The 17448-nt window shown below is 36.8% G+C and overlaps 1 protein-coding gene across 7 annotated transcripts in view; it reads right to left on the reverse strand.

Moving 5' to 3' along the window:
• Positions 1-4500: 4500 nt before the first annotated feature.
• The window catches only part of PLGRKT (plasminogen receptor with a C-terminal lysine), a 281104-nt gene continuing 268156 nt past the window's right edge, over positions 4501-17448 (reverse strand). For all 7 annotated transcript variants that reach the window (XM_035305199.3, XM_078368535.1, XM_003731976.6 and 4 more), the window contains 3 exons: positions 8189-8319; positions 7523-7632; positions 4501-4888 (listed from right to left, as the gene is read on the reverse strand). In XM_035305199.3, the coding sequence (XP_035161090.1) occupies positions 4767-4888; positions 7523-7632; positions 8189-8319 (363 nt within the window). In that variant the 3' untranslated portion in view covers positions 4501-4766. The remainder of the gene's footprint in view (positions 4889-7522; positions 7633-8188; positions 8320-17448) is intronic.

The following is a 17448-nucleotide window of genomic DNA, read 5'->3' on the forward strand; positions in this document are numbered from 1 at the left end:
TGGAGTGCTGCTGACCACAGATGAAGTCCTTCAAGAAAAAATAAATAAATAAACTGAGGCTAACCCTCCATCCTTCAATCCTTGACACTTGTAGACTGAGAAATTTTGAGCCAAAAATTTTCCAAACCTCAGACTTAGTGATGCCACTGAGTTCTTATCAGTGGGATACAGTTTCCACTGCTTTTATTCAGTGGTCATGATAAATATGTGCTGCCCCGGCCACACTTCTGTCATCTGAGTAACCACAGGAACAAGTCAGCACAGCAAAATAAACTGTCCTATGAGGGAATCTCATTGGTGGCTTTGGTCTTTGGATTGTGTTGGTGGGTTCAGCTCCCGCAACAAAGCCAGGAGCCGAACCCTGACAGGCATTCTTGGGCTGTCTACTGTTAGAGGCAGTTGAGTCAGCTCCATCCTATTTTTCCTTGCCCATTTTCTTATTTTCTAGACTTTTCTCACTTCCCCTCCTTCCATTCAGCCTGTGTCTCTTAGTACATCTGTAGCCCAGATACTACTCCAGATATCATAAGTACCAGGACTGACCAAAAGTTATTAGAACAATCAGTGGAGATGCTAAATAGCCAGTATTTTGAAGAAAATACTAGAAACTGCTTTCTGAAAGCAGAAAGCAGACAGCTGATGGTAGGCAAGGTACTTCCTGAAATCTCCTGTGGGCATCTACAAGGCCAAATCTAAGAGAGCATTTCCAATCCTCTCACAAAACAGACACCCTCCAAGGTCAAGAGACACCACAATCCCTGAACCATGGGCTTTATTTAATTACATTTTCTCAGTAACAGTTTATTCGTTTCCCAGAATGGTAGGGCAGCAAAAGTACCGAGGTTCTGGCTTGTGTTTCTACAATATTACACTTGAATATTCATATATTAAAACTGTGGCAGTCTACAAAATATATTATCAATTTCAGATGGCTCATATTTAGATTATATTGGTCATAGATTATTTTTGTAATCTGAGTCTGTTCCTTCTCAATTTTCTTCTAACCAATCCCCTTCTAACCCCACCCTAGGACACTTTATATGGCTCTGAGACTGAATATGTGTGATAATTTTTAAATTATAATTTAAACTTTGACACACACTATTTTTTTCTTGATCAGGCAGCATGTTGCATTGAAAAGAATCCTGCCAGGGATACCAAATACCAAGGTTTTAATGTAACTACCACTACTAGATGTAAAAATTTAGGTCAATCACAAAAGTCCTCAATTTTTTCAAGTATAAGGTAATGGCTTAGACTATTTCTAAGGGTCTTCCCTTCCTCTTGAACACCCTTGATTATAATTTTACTATTTGTCATTAAAACTACCTTGCATCATGGGATCTTTCTCACAAAGTCTTTACAAAGTGCAATAAGCAACACACCATAAAGGAAACTTCAACCCCTAAACACAAATTCTGATTGGTAGAACACCATATAAACTTGAATCATTTGTAATTTTAGACTTTGATCTTTTTAACTGGAAAAACAATTCTCTCATGTAAATGTGAATATGAAACATTCAAAACACTTAGGTAATACAGTGTCATAAACTGCATTTTTACTATTTGACAGTGATTGTCAAGAACAGTCATTCTGTTGCAGAGAATCTCTGGATCCATATTTATATCCCTTAACTCTAACAGACTCCACATATACTTAGCAGTCCCTGTATTGCTTTGGCTGGGCCAAGAATGTCTTGGGAAGAACACAAACACATTGCATGTTAAGTTTTCCTCCAACTTTGTTCCTAATAATTGACAAAGAGATTGAGTGAGGTTACCATGATTTTTATCTCTAAATCTTTGTTCATAATGAAACCTGTTTCTTATCCTTCTCCTAATATATTTTCTCATATTTATTTCCTCATTCTTCTTGCAATATCATAAAAGTTTTTGATGATTATAAGCTAGCTTCTTATAGAAGACCATATAAGTTTCAGTATTTGGAAATGTCAGATGTCTAGTTTGTAATTAGGGCTTAATCATAAGTATAAATGAGTAATTAACAAAAGTGATAAATAAATAATTCAGGAGCATCACAACAGAAATATTTTTCCTTTCAACAAAAGGGCACTGTAATAATGAGAGAGGAAAATCTTCAGATAATCAGCAATTATAAACTGAAAAATGTTACAATATAATTGCACTGCATGGTCATTATTTAACAGGTCCAATTTAATTTTTGCCTCCTATACAATTGGGAGCAAACGAAAGTATGAGTGTAAGTGTGTGTATATGTTTCTCAGCAGGGCCTCTACTGAGATGGAATTATTAATAAACTGTCAGTGCCAGAGGAAGAAGCCAATACAAATGAACATCTTGGTGTTCTTAAGGGGGCCCAGGGACTGGCTATGTTGCACAGTAATGAAAATCCCATACAAGGTCTTGATCCGATCAGCCCTTGCAGAGGCCTCAAACCCATTCCTGGTGAGTCCTGGCTAGACTATGTCAGGAACATTTGAATATCATGATTGAATTATGAGGAAAGAAATATAATTCCAGATTCTGGTGTGACCTACAATCAGCACTGGTTCTTCGGCATTCATGAGTCCCTGAGTATTCCTCCCAATACTGCTTCTTTCCCATGTTCTCTAGGGGCCTTACATAATCCATATGGATTAAAAATGCAGGGAAAACAGCTTCTCCTGCTCTGTGACCACAAAGTGGTTTCTGGGTATTGCTACTGTCTCTTTTCACAATCTTGAGTCCATTCCCAAGGCTGTGGCCTTAATTCAGGCCCCTGGTCAGCACTCAGCTGGATCATTGCAGCTCCTCATTTTGATCTTTCCCTTCTAATCTACTAATCTGGGTAAAATCCCATTTTCCATTCTTTCACTGCTATCACTCTCAGGAAAGAGTCCACACTCCTTGCTGTTACATCCAAAGCCCTTCAGGAATTGAATTATGCTACGACCAGGATCATTACTAAAAAGTCCCCCATATGAGGAACTGCAGCCAAATTGAATGACCTGCAGCAACTCTTTGGATTTAGCTTGCATGGTCCTACCTTCATTCAAGCTGCTTCTCCTGCCTGGGGCACCCTTCCTCTTCAACACTTGCCTTCCTGGAGAACTTCTATGCATTCTTCAAGACTTGGCTCAAGGTTCTCTACAACTAAAATTATAACAAACCACATGTTGATACGTTGTCAGCTCCTTGAAGGTAGGGACCACATAATATTCATGCTTGTTCCTACCTTTAGATTTACTCCTCTATTATTCTTCCTGAGCTTTTTTCTATTATTTGGCCATGTCATGCCTTAGTTCAAATGTCACCTCTGCAGAGAGCCAGTGTCTGCAGTCCCGATCTAAAGAAGCACCACCTCATTATTCCAATCATTCTCTTATCACTGTTTCATTTCCACTGAAGAATTTGTCATGAATAGAAATGATCTTGTTTATCTCCATGTTAATTTGTTGCTCCCCCCAATTCTCCCACCCTTCACTAGAACATATTCCTCTGCCCAGGATATAAGACATTGTCTACTGATTCACTTACGTAGCTCTAGTGTCTACAACATTGCCTGAAACATAGTAGTATCGATAAATCTCTTTGGAATGAGCATATTATATGTAGGGTTTACATCTGGAGGAATACTTACACATAGGAGTATTTTATGGGGAGTTTTCTCAGTGAGTCTAAATAAAAAGGCAGTCATCCAAATCCATCTCTCTCGTTTCCACCTCTCTAGTAACTATGCCCTGAGTCATTATTTGAATGTTGTTACCTTTTCCCTTTTACAGCTTTTCTTTTCATGTTAAGCAGGAGTTAAGACCTAACCTTGCCAAGGCCTTTTAGAGCACAACCACTGGAGCCACACTTGTTCAAATCCAAGCTCTGGCCAAGTATGGCTTTGGCCCAGTCAAATTGGATGACCTAAAGCAACTTCTTGGATTTGGCTTGCATGCTCCTGTCTCTATTCAAGCTGTTTATCTGTGCCTCAGTTTCTACATTTATAAAACAATTCCTGCCCCATGAAATTATTGGGATGATTACAAGAATATGTACATGGCCAGGCATGGTGGCTCAAGCCTGTAATCCCAGCACTTTGGGAGGCCGAGGCGGGTGGATCACGAGGTCAACAGATCGAAACCATCCTGGTCAACATGGTGAAACTCCATCTCTACTAAAAATACAAAAAATTAGCTGGGCACGGTGGCGCGTGCCTGTAATCCCAGCTACTCAGGAGGCTGGGGCAGGAGAATTGCCTGAACCCAGGAGACGGAGGTTGTAGTGAGCAGAGATCACGCCATTGCACTCCACCTGGGTAACAAGAGTGAAACTCCATCTCAAAAAAAAAAAAAAAAAGAATATGTACAAAACACTCAGAATAGGGACAGTCATATATAAATGCAGTATATATATTAGTCAATACTGTTTTCTGTTATATGGGGGCAGGACACAGTTGAAAAACACAAAATATCGAAGCATCTGTGGAAATGGACTGTGGTATGGAAAGTATGTGTGACCAGGAAAGTGAGAGCAGCTGGGCATTTGCTTCCAGGAATTCAAAACAATTTATTAATTTTACACTTAGATATTTGTAAAGCACACAGAAAGAGAGAAAATCTGAAAGTTAGAGCACCTCCATGATTTTGTGTTGAATGTTATAAATTTTATTTTAAAATAGCTCAAACTCATCTTGCATTTTAATATTTTAAAATAAAATCTATAATATCAAAATCTTGAGCATTTTAAAAACTGTAAAAACCATGATTCAAGTTAATAATTCTGTGCTTTGAGATTTGATTGGTAAACATGATTTCATTTGTCTATGAAGAATTTACTCTGTTCCTTTCTGGCTTTTTCAATGCTTTCAAAAGTGATCATTCCTCTTGGCAGCTGCAATTTACTCTTCTCTGTTTCCAGTATGTCCTCAGCTTCACCTTAAATAAAGTACAGAAATACATAAGGTGACAAAGGGATCATTCAGCAATTTGTGACAAAGCCTGATTGCTATAGCCCCTAAAAGGCTCTAACACTGTATAAGCCATGTCCCCAATCTCACACTTAAACATTTTCCTCAGGAGAAGTAATACACTTCCCAGAGGAAATATAGTGATAAATTCTGAAAACCCATAAATAAATCAGGAGATGTAGAAGAGAAAGAACATCAAGATAAGTAATTTTTTCCCTTGAACCAAAGTCAGGATTAGTATTAATTCTGTTTGGAGGGATTTGTGGTGGAGAACCCACATGTAGTCTTTCCTATTGCCCTTTAATATAAGACACAAGAGAGAAAGTAAAGTTTACTACAAATTCTAATTTTTGAGAAAAGCTCATCTTCAACCTGACATTACTTGTAAATACTCAAAATAATGTTAAATGTTATTTAGTCTGTATACATACACATATACACATCTTTATAAACAATTCCTCTTTCAAAGAGCTATAAAATGCATTAATTTCTTGGGCCCAATGACATTTGCTAGCTTTCATTGTTGAAGACTAGTTAGCACATTTAAAAAAATTGTATTACAATACATGTTTACATTTGATAAGTTTTCCTTGGGAATAAAAGATAAGACTTTCTGTGAGTACTCCTCTTTTAACACCCTATTTTATTTTTTTGAGACAGCGTCAAGCTCTGTCGCCTAGGCTAGAGTGCAGTGGCACAATCTCAGCTCACTGCAGCCTCTGCCTCCTGGATTCAAGTGATTTTTGTGCCTCAGCCTCCTGAGTAGCTGGGACTACAGGTTGTGTGCACTGGCTAATTTTTTGTATTTTTTGTAAAGACAGGTTTTCACCGTGTTGAACAGGCTGATCTTGAACTCAAGTGATCTGCCTGCCTTCACCTCCCAAAGTGCTGGCATCAGGTGTGAGCCACTGCACCTGGCCTTCTTCTAACATACTATTAATTGTACTTCAAACCCAACAGAACAGGCCATAGTTTTCAAATTATAAGAGCATTTCAATCATTTATAAATACCTTCTTTTTATTTACCTCTATCTCAAATAGCAAGTAAAAATCATTATAAAATTATATGTAATTAGGTTGGCCATTGATGACAGACTAGATGTTTTCCATGTGAGACAGCCTTCCTTCTAGTTGGTAAATTCTCATCATGTGTTTATAGAATGGCTGATGATAAACTCAGTCCAACAGGTATTATATATTTTAGGGTTATCACTATTAACATGCAAAAAAAGCATAATTTAAGTTTTCTAATGTGATAAGTTTTCTGATGAATTCTAATTTTTTTTAAACAGGAAATTCTCACAAAAATTTTCTATTCAATTTCTGTGCCAGCTGTGTCAAATTCCAGGGCAGAGACAGCAGCAGTGTGCTGGTGAGTATTTACCAACCAGTTCTCTGAAAATAAAATGTATATAAATGTATTATATATATGTTTATTATGCATGTTTATTATACATAAAGATATGTATAATAAAATGTGCAAAACTCTTAATTATAAAATTCTACATAGCAAATTGATTCTTACAGAATGCTTTCATTAATTTTTATGGAACACCTGAATCCATAGCCAGCCTATGTTGCAGTTGATGATAGAGTATAATAGATGGTGATTGGTGTTTTCATTTACACTGAGTAGGACACAAATGTCAGAACTTCACTTATTTGAGAATGAGGTGAACAACTTTTTAGCTGAACTGGATAATAGTTTTTAAATATTAGAAGACTATTTCACCAACTTTTATGCTATTGACAATATAATAGTTACAAACAAAGCACACTTTTAAGCTTAATCTCCATTACCAATTTCTTCATCAATTTTTAAAATCTAGACCATAGGTTGGCAAATGTTCTTAAAGGACCAGACAGTAAATATTATAGGCTTGTGGGCTCTTATGTTTCTGTTTCATGATTCTGTTTCATGGTAATGGGAAGGTAGCCACAGACAACACATAAATGAGTGAGCATGGATAGGTCCCAATGAAACTTTACTTTTGAAAACAGGTGGCCAGTCTGCAGGCCATCAATTGCCAACCCCTGGTCTAGACAATCAACAAAATAAGAAGTCAAGCCTTGATTTGGCAACTGCATATTTCCATTGTGTAAATACTCCCACCAAGACCAACTTCAGGCTACTAATGGGATGTCACTGAAATTGGACTGTAGCTCTATTTTGTCTGTATATTATACGTGCATTTCTATCACATAGATACAATAGATATAAATAATCAAAGAATATGGATAAAAATATTTCTAAATAAATATTTAGAAACAGATGAGTTCCATTTATTACCTTTGTTTTAAACACAATTTAATATTAACTTGATATAATTTAATTACAAGTTAATATAAGTTTTCATAAATTAAATGACTATGTTTAACAACCAGCTTACACAATCTCTGAAAATGTAGTGATTGGTTCTTGTGAGCTGATATGAGCTGGCTCCAGCACACCATTGTGTGAAAGAGAGCAGAAATGTTGGTCATTGGAAGTTCAGAGAGAGAGTCTTGTCAGAATCTTTACAAGTCAAGGGTTCCTAAAGCAGGGATCACTGAAATGGAAAATAAATCAGCAAATAGAAACTGTAGCTTATTAAATACTTACCTTTCATTCTTTCTAGAAGGGTTCCATAGCCCAAGTCATACTGGTAGGTGAGGATAAAGCTTAATGGAACAATAGGGACCAGAAAAGCTGGCTTCTTTTTTTTAATTGCTCTGTTTCAAGAATGAAAAAAAAAAGTATCAAGAAATAACCTGTAAATACATACCTGTATACTTATAGAAAAAAATTACCTTTTTGGAAGAATGTCTTTTCATTCAAAGTTACCTAATTCATTTGATAATTCTATGGAAATAGGATTTCCTTACCCAATAACCCTAACCAGATGCTGCAGTTCTCAAAAGCAAAAGTCTGTGACTTGTTCATCTTTACTTGACTTTGAAGCTCAGTTCCTTGTTTTTAAAATGGGTAGGGATTGGTATATACCACTAAGGGATTGTGAAGATAAACATGTATAAGCCTTCTATCTTGGTGTCAAGTGGGTGCTGTCTCTAACTTATAACATAGAGAAAAAGACAGAAGCAACCCTAAGAAACTAAATTAAATGTTACTGTCTTGCTTTCACAGAGTTACCCCCAAGGACTAAGGTATAACAGGTTACTTTGCTTATATACACTATTTGGACCAGTCTTATCCTGGCCATAATAAAATGGTAATGGAAAAGACAAAAAGAAGTAAATGACTGAAGAAATTGTTCAATAGCAAACATACCCAGCTGTTAAAGAGATGGCTGCAAGGCCAAAAAAAGTTCCAAAATATTTGAGGAATTCCCGAGACCATGCTATCTGCATGGCCATTTGTCTTTCCCTCATTTCACTCTGCATGATGAGTTGCCTTTCCAGCTGAGGACAAAACAAAAGATAGAGTTACTCATCTGTGGAATCTGAACAAATAGTTAATAATCTCTTTTTCCAGTGGATTTATTCTTTAATCACTTTAATTCATATTTGTTTGTTTGTTTGTTTTAATCTAACAGACTTTGACTAAAGTCCCTTTGGACAGCTCTCACCAACTGTTACCTTGGCAGTGAAATCTTCCTGGAATAAATACAGATTAAATATCAATATTCCGTTTTTACACCCTGAGGTCTTGACTGCCTGTGATCTGGAGCTTTAGCCAAGAATCAAATAAATGTTCAGCTTTTCCTACTGCACGTGTGGAAAGATCTCTGGTTCTTTACATGTAGATACATCTTATTGGCCTTTATTTCTGCTTGCACGGAAATCTGCCTTCCAAATCCATCTATCTCCAAACTGAAATTTATTTGGAGTATTTATTTGGTCCCATATCACATCACAACAGGACAGTAGAGCGGTATTGTTCTGAGACATCTATAGAGATTTTTCCTTGCCACATTGTTCTTGCCTCAAGTTCTTCACCACTTTGTTCAGTGCCTTTCACTGCTTTGAACAGAAGGCAGATAGCTAGAAGATAGAGACTGAATCTCTAAATGGATTCTTAGCAAATACTCAAAAGAAGCAACAGTTTGGAAACCCAAGCCCATTATTTGAAGGGAGCTATATTCTTGACAGAGAAAAGTGTTGTTGGTGGTGTTGATGAAGATGATGTTTTAATTCTAAAATACTGGCACTACATGTCATTAGCCAAGCTAGAGGGCAGTAGTACACACAGAGTTCATGATGCAAGGAAGAGGAGAGGAAGGAATAATAATGTGATTTAGTTTTTTATCCATGCCCTCTTTCTACTGAAGGGAGTAGCTGGAAAGGATGAATGATAGTTTAGATGTAAAGATAGGGCTCAGCTCCTTGGCCATACAGAGGTTAAATCCCCAGAAGATACTAAGGAAGCCTCAGATGGGTTTGGGAATCCCACATGATGTTCTCTAAGGGCATCTGGCCATGTTCCAGGCTGGCATAACCATCCCCTCCATACTCTCAGGTGCTACTGATCCTCTGGGATCCAGTGGCCTTCTCCACTCAGCCACTGGCTTACATTCACTCCCAAGTGTCTGTTGTGGGGTCCTTTGGCCCAAGGTTTTGGACTCTGGTAGGCCACCTGCTCTGAATCTGCAACTACCTTCTGTGCCCCTCTCCAGCTAACCTGAGAACCTTGCAGACTTTCTCCACGTTCACTGGCTGCTGACAGAGATGGAAGTGGAAGCCCTTAGGGGTGCTCTCTCTGAGATCTGCCCTAAAACCATTTCTGCTCTGCAGTACTTCCCTCCCAACATTCTCCACAGGAAGCAGGACCATAATTCTCCGTATGGGGATCATCAAAAGCATCTAGGATAGATGTGCCTTCCCTGATGCTGTTGCCATCTGAGATTACCTGGACCCAAGCCTAGGTCATCCCAGGGAAAAGATGAACAGATAAGGGAAAGAGGAAAGCTGAATTCAACTATTTTCTCCCAAAGAATGGAGTTTTAAACTAAAAGTAATTGAGTAACCTTGACTTGTCAAAATTAAATTTGCTGTCATCAGGAGAAGTTGAGGTTCATTTTGAGTTCAATTAGAGATAAAAAATAGATACGTTTTTGCACAAGATTATTTAGTGTGTGAAATTCATCCTTGCTACATTACTTATTAACAAAACTTACATATTGATTTATTATATTCCCCAAAGTGGTGTAAATGTAGCAATTAATTATTTGCATTTTTAGAGGATTCCAGAGTGGTTCTAAACCTTTGCTGCACACCCTGAGCATCTGGGGAGGTTTTCAAAGTCCTAGTACCCAGACCTACACCCCGACCAACTAAACCAGGTGGGATCAATTAAGTCAGGACCTTGAGGTAGGATCAGGCATCAGTATTTTGTAAAGGTTTCTAGATAGTTCTTGTGTTCAACTGAGACTGAGAACCACTGCCTGAAATAAAAGACTCAAAGCTTATGTTTTTTTTCCAATGAAAGATCAAGCTGAGATATCAGTCTGAAAGAGATCCCCTGGGAACTCTCAAAAGATTGTAAGCAGAGAGGCTTTAAGGGTGGTGGAACTAATCTGTATGGTACTATGGCGGTGGATACATGACACTCTGCATTTGTGAAAACTCATAAAACTTTACAGCACAGAGTGAGCCTTAATACTTACAAATTTTATAAATCAGCCAAAAGGGCAAGGGATGTATAAGATGAAATGGAGACTGTGACAAAATAGTCTGATTGTATTACAAATGTATGGCACAACCTCACTGAAGGGTTGGGGAAAAAGAACTGATCTAACTTTGGAAAATGGTATTTTGACTAAAAACTGTAAAAGTAAAGACAGAAAGAACTGTACATAAATGTTGTACTCTAGTAGGTAAAACTGTCTTTCACAAGTTACAGATTAACAATTCTGAAACTATTTTACATGTCTACTAGAGATAAGCAACAAGTAAACTGACAGCAGATGGTGGAAGCAAGGTTTCTTACTATTAAACAGGGAGGTTACAAACAAGCAAGAAGAAAAGACTAGAATGAACCACGTGGTACTGGATTAGAACCAATGATGTAAGTATAAACTCATGCTTAGTGCTTGATATAGAGACTGACAAAGATGAAATGATAGACGTGCATATCTATATGCATGCATGGATTAGGCATCCATGGGTTACTGTAAGTATATACCTTTCTCAGGTCCGTTCACTGACAGGTCATAGAGGAAATAACAACCTTTTGCAAGCAAGCATACCCAATACCCAGAAACACCCAGACATGATTTCGACTCTCCAAAACAAACAAACAAACAATAAATAAATAAATAAACCAGGGCTCTTGGAGAAATAGCTGGCCTAGGACTAGGGCAAGAAATGTGTAAGAGGAGCCTACAGCATCTTATAGTGCCAGAAAACCAAGAGATTCTAAAAATAATAATAATAATAATGATAGAGTATGTCAAAGGGACACAGGGGTCAATTTGAAAGATCTCCTAATGTCTAAAGCTAGAACAGTTTTATTGGCAAAATAAATAACATAGTATTGGATTATAACCAAAAGTACAAAATAAATATCCGTGAGTCTATACTAATATAAGTGGAGTAAAGACAAATATCCTGTACAGAAGAATTCCAACTCATTTATGTAGATACTCCTCCTCCCTCTTGAAAGAAGTAGAGTGTAACTCCCATCCTTGATCTTGGGCTTTGCTTAGTTACTTGCTTCCGATGAGAACAGTATGAAAGAGCAAGGTGAGGGATGAAGAAGCTCAAGAGACAAGAAGACTAAATGTAATGTGGCATCCTGGATGACATTCTGGGACAGAAAAACCATATTAGAGATAAACAAATGAAATGTGAATGTGGGATGTATTGAATAGTAATGGGTCAATGTTAGTTTCTTTGTTGTGGCAAATGTGCCATAGTAATGTAAGATGTTAACAGTTGGGTACAATAAATGTAGGGTGTTCAGGAATTCTATATGCCGTTTCTGTAAACCTAAAACTACATCTAAGTTAAGTATATTTAAAAAACTAGTCATGAACAAACATTATATTCTGAGTCTACTCCGTTACTGATAAAAATAAAGGCCACCATGTCCATCTTTCATAAATTACGAAAATCAGCAAGATTGTGTATCTGTGATAAACTATGAGTCTAGATTGAGAAAAAAAATCCATGAAGACTCTCTCCATGAGCAAAACACAATGATGAAAGATATCATTTTGATCTGTAATGTTAATTATCAATTAAAATTTTATTAACTATCCTATATTTCATAAGATTATATTTAAAGTCACAGGTCTGTATCTGTATACACTTTAAAAATCAAATTAGGCTGGGCGTGGTGGCTCACACCTGTAATCCCAGCACTTTGGGAGGCCAAGGCAGGTGGATCACGAGGTCAAGAGATCGAGCATCCTGGTCAACATGGTGAAACCCCATCTCTACTAAAAATACAAAAAATTAGCTGGTGGTGGCTTGTGCCTGTAGTCCCAGCTACTCGGGAGGCTGAGGCAGGAGAATTGCCTGAACCCAGGAGGCAGAGGTTGCGGTGAGCTGAGATTGCACCATTGCACTGCAGCCTGGGTAGCAAGAGCGAAACTCCATCACAAAAAAAATCAAATTAATACACTTAACTACCAAACGTTTCAGTAGCCATAAAGGGATAAACGAATTAATGCAATTATTAATTTACCACTAATTGCATCCTTTAACTATGTATATATTCATTTTCAACCTTCCTTCCCAATTACTGACACTAAAAACAACAAATAAAAGCAAAACAGAACATGTACAGTAAGTTATCTTAATGGTTGTTAACTCAGATCCTGAATACAAAATTCTTTTTCCTATTTCAAAATAATTGTAGATCCTTTATAATAATAATTTTTTATCTCTGGACCTTTTGATATTGTTTTAGAAAATAATTTGAAATCAAAATGTTCCTACTTATAACTTCACATTCTGAGGATTTTACAAGCTTATATGAAGTTAGTTTAACAATTAAAGAACCACAATTAATTTTAAAGAGATTTCTCAAAGAACTTAAAATAGAATGACCATTTGACCCAGCAATCCCATTACTGGTTATATATATCTAAGAGAAAACAAATCATTCTACAAAAAAAGACATATTCACTCATATTTTCTTTGAAGCACTGTTCACAATAGTAAAAAAATGGCATCAATCTAGGTGCCCATCAATGGTGGACTGGAGAAAGAAAATGTGGTACATATACACCATGGAATACTATGCAGCCATAAAAAGGAATTAAATCATGTCCTTTGCAGCCATACGAATAGAGCTGGAGGCTATTATCCTAAGTGAATTAACACAGGAACAGGAAACTAAATACCTCATATTCTCACTTATAAGAGGCAGCTAAACACTGGGTAACTAAAGACATAAAGATGGCAATAATAGACACCAGGAAATACTAGAAGAGGTTGAGGGAGAGGGGAGCAATGGCTGAAAAACTACCTATTGGGTCCTATGCTCACCACTTGGGTGATGGAATGATTCATACCCCAAACCTCAGCATCACACATAACAAACCTGTACCCTGAATCTAAAACAAAAGTTGAAATTATAAAAAATAAAGTTACCAAAACAGATACATAGACCAATGGAACAGAACAGGGGCCTCAGAAATAATGCCACACATCTACAATCATCTGATATTGATAAACCTGACAAAAACAAGCAATGGAGAAAGGATTCCCTATTCAATAAATGGTGTTGGGAAAACTGGCTAGCCATATGCAGAAAACTGAAACTGGACCCTTACTTTACACCTTATACAAAATTTAACTCCAGATGGATTAAAGACTTAAATGTAAGACCTAAAACCATAAAAACCCTAGAAGAAATACTATTCAGGATAGGCATGGGCAAAGACTTCATGACTAAAACACCAAAAGCAAAGGCAACAAAAGCCAAAATAGACAAATGGGATCTAATTAAACTAAAGAGCTTCTGCACAGCAAAAGAAACTATCATCAGAGTGATTAAGCGACCTACGGAATAGGAGAAAATTTTTGCAATCTATCCATCTGACAAAGGGCTAATACCCAGAATCTAGAAAGAACTTAAACAAATTTACAAGAAAAAAACAACCCCATCAAAAAGTGGGCAAAGGATGTAAACAGATACTTCTCAAAAGAAGACATTTATGCAGCCAACAAACATGAAAAAAAGCTCATCGTCACTGGTCACTAGAGAAATACAAATCAAAACCACAGTGAGATACCATCTCACACCAGTTAGAATGGCCATCATAAAAAAGTCAGGAAACAACAGATGCTAGAGAGGATGTGGAGAAATAGAAATGCTTTTACACTGTTGGTGGGAGTATAAATTCGTTCAACCATTGTGGAAGACAGCGCGGCGCTTCCTCAAAGATGTAGAACCAGAAATACCATTTGACCCATCAATCCCATTACTGAGTATATACCCAAAGGATTATAAATCATTCTATTATAAAGACACATGCACACATATGTTTATTACAGCACTATTCACAATAGCAAAGACTTGAAACCAACCCAAATGCCCATCAGTGATAGACTGGATAAAGAAAATGTGGCACATATACACCATGTAATACTGTGCAGCCATAAAAAAGGAAGAGTTCATGTCCTTTTTAGAGACATGAATGAAACTGGAAACCATTCTCTGAAAACTAATACAGAAACAGAAAACCAAATACTGCACGTTCTCACTTGTAAGTGGGAACTGAACTATAAGAACACGTGGACACAGGGAAGAGAACATCGCACATTGGAGCCTACTGGGTGATGGGGGAGCTAGGGGAGGGAGAGCATTAGAAGAAATACCTAACGTAGATGACGGGTTGATGGGTGCAGCAAACCACCATGGCACATGTATACCTATGTAACAAACCTGCACATTCTGCACATGTATCCCAGAACTTAAGGTATAATTTTAAAAAAAAGAAAAATTAAAAATAAAAGCAAAAATAAAAACAAAAAACATAAAAGGAAGCTACCATATTAGAAATAATTATACAGGAGGAACCACATTCTAACCACATTCATAAAATTGTTACATCAGCTCTTTACTGTATATTTTCATTCTTCAATTTCTTTGTTTAAAAAATATTAAGAACTGCCACAAAATTACTGACCTCAGTAATTTGTCAATCTGTTGAGTTTCCAAAGGGGCAATTATGCAAAGGTACACAGACTATTTAATACAATTTTATCCTTAACATAATAATAAAGTTACTAAATTTCATTTGGACACACTAAACATTGTATAGCACAAAGGCAATGGTATTGTCCTATAAATTATTCTTATTGCAGTTTTAATTTCATTTTAATAGGAGCCTTCCCCATTTTTAAGAAATAATTAGGCCAACTCTGAGAAACAAATCAGTTTACTATTGTGCTTTTGGTTTCCAATGACATACTAATTTATGCATAATATATTCACAAATGAAAAGTTTTGTTTTTATTTGCTTAATTGAGCAATGCCAAAAGTTATTCTACATGTTGTGCCACAAGAGGTCATGTAGACCTGTTTTTTGTTTTTATCTGAAACAAGAATATTTTATATTTATCAAATTAGTACCTTTGTACAAAATTTTACCTTTGTCAAATTATTAGAGACATTATGAATGCCTTTTAAACCAAAGAAAATCAATGTTTCAGGTAAAAACAAAGCATAAACTAACATTGTTAAAACAAAGCAGCCATAATGAAAGCTGTGGCAAGTGGTATTTAACTTAACTGGCTCTACAGATATGTTAAATGCTCAATGTCCAGCCTAGAAAGAATCTCGATGAGGAAATAAGTAGTAATTTGAAGTTCTTTTTGCCTTAAGAAAAAAAGCCCCCCTTTATCAATAACTTATAAAAAATAACTGAATACCAACCAAATTGCAGTATTAGAAACTTAGAAGCTGTGGTAACAGCATCTTATTATATATCATCCAATAAAGATTAGAACATAGTTACAACCATTCTTACTTGTAGATGTAACATCTTATAAACAATAAGGTTGCCCTATGTAAAAATAAAAATTTCAGTTTGGCAAAAACCCTGTGTTTTATGCCAAATGCCATATTAAGAGGTGGACTCCAAAACAAATATTTAGAATTTTTGTAAAAAGATCATAAGATGCCATTAAGTTGAGCAGCTGACAACACCTAGGAAAGAAACAAAAGACCATGCACTTCTGATATGGCTTGGCTATGTCCCTACCCCAATCTCAACTTGAATTATATCTCCCAGAATTCCCACATGTTGTGGGAGGGAACCAGGCAGAGGTAATTGAATCCTGAGGGTCAGTTTTTCCCATGCTGTTCTCATGACAGTGAATAACTCTCACAAGATCTGATAGGTATATCAGGGGTTTCCCCTTTTGCTTCTTCCTCGCTTTCTCTCGCCTCTGCCATGTAAGAAGTGCCTTTTGCCTCCCGCCATGAGTCTGAGGCCTCCCCAGCCATAGGGAACCATAAGTCCAATTAAATCTCTTTTTCTTCCCACTCTCAGGTATGTCTTTATTAGCGGTGTGAAAACAGACTAATACAACTTCTCAACCATTATCTAAAATTCTTGAAAGCCACAGCTCCTAACACAGTGTCTGGTAAGTTATTAACACTATTAACTGAAGTTGAAGACAATTTCAGATTGTCTATTAAGTAAAAACAATAAGGGTGTTTTCATTTATTCTGTATTTTCTCATTTTAAAGAGTACATATTTCATAGTTTGATAGTTAATATTCCACTGTCATTCTCAACAGTGCACAAAAGACCTCTATTCTACAATACTTAGAATACCTAAGCATTATATTCTACAATACTTAGGATGCCTAAGTATTATATTCTACAATACTTAGAATACCTAAGTATTATACTGTACAATACTTAGGATGCCTAAATATTATATTCTACAATACTTAGGATGCCTAAGAATCTTAGAACAAAAATGTGCTACAAAAAACAGTATCACAGAATTCTTAAGAAATTGCAGGATGCTTGATTTTATTACTACAGGTGATGCACTAATAAAAATAATAATGTAGCTCACCATGTGCACAGTATATGCAAGTTACACATATTGACCTCCCCCAAACCCTATGAAGTTAGTCTATGAGTTGCAGACAATGGAATCCACCCTAACCAGTAGTTTAAACAGAACAAGATTGATTGCAGGGTATCTGGCAGCTACAGAATTTCTGGCGGAGCATGGGAGTAAGTTTCCATTCTACATTTTCAGGAATGATGTAGCCATTCTGGAGAAATGTTCAGCCAGAACGTGGGGTTCTCCTAGGGGAACTCCACAGCTGCTGTCTCCAGCCACAGGTGCTCAGGACTAAATACTGAAACTTCACCTCCACCACTTCCAAAACACCAGTCACCTCTGCTACAGTGCTTGCAAGAAAAGTTAATGTCTTTTCAAAGCTTTTCACTGCCCACTTCCACCTCCCAAGACTCCTTCAGGGGTGCCTACTCGGCAGAACCAGGTCAGATGTAAAACCCAGCTGTAAGGGAGTCTGGAAATTTTGGGAAATGGAGAGCCACATCTTACTATAATGTCTCTGAGTAACTCTTGAACCAAGTCGCCTACCTA

Source organism: Callithrix jacchus, chromosome 1 (assembly GCF_049354715.1).
Source record: "Callithrix jacchus isolate 240 chromosome 1, calJac240_pri, whole genome shotgun sequence".
NCBI lineage: Eukaryota > Metazoa > Chordata > Mammalia > Primates > Cebidae > Callithrix > Callithrix jacchus.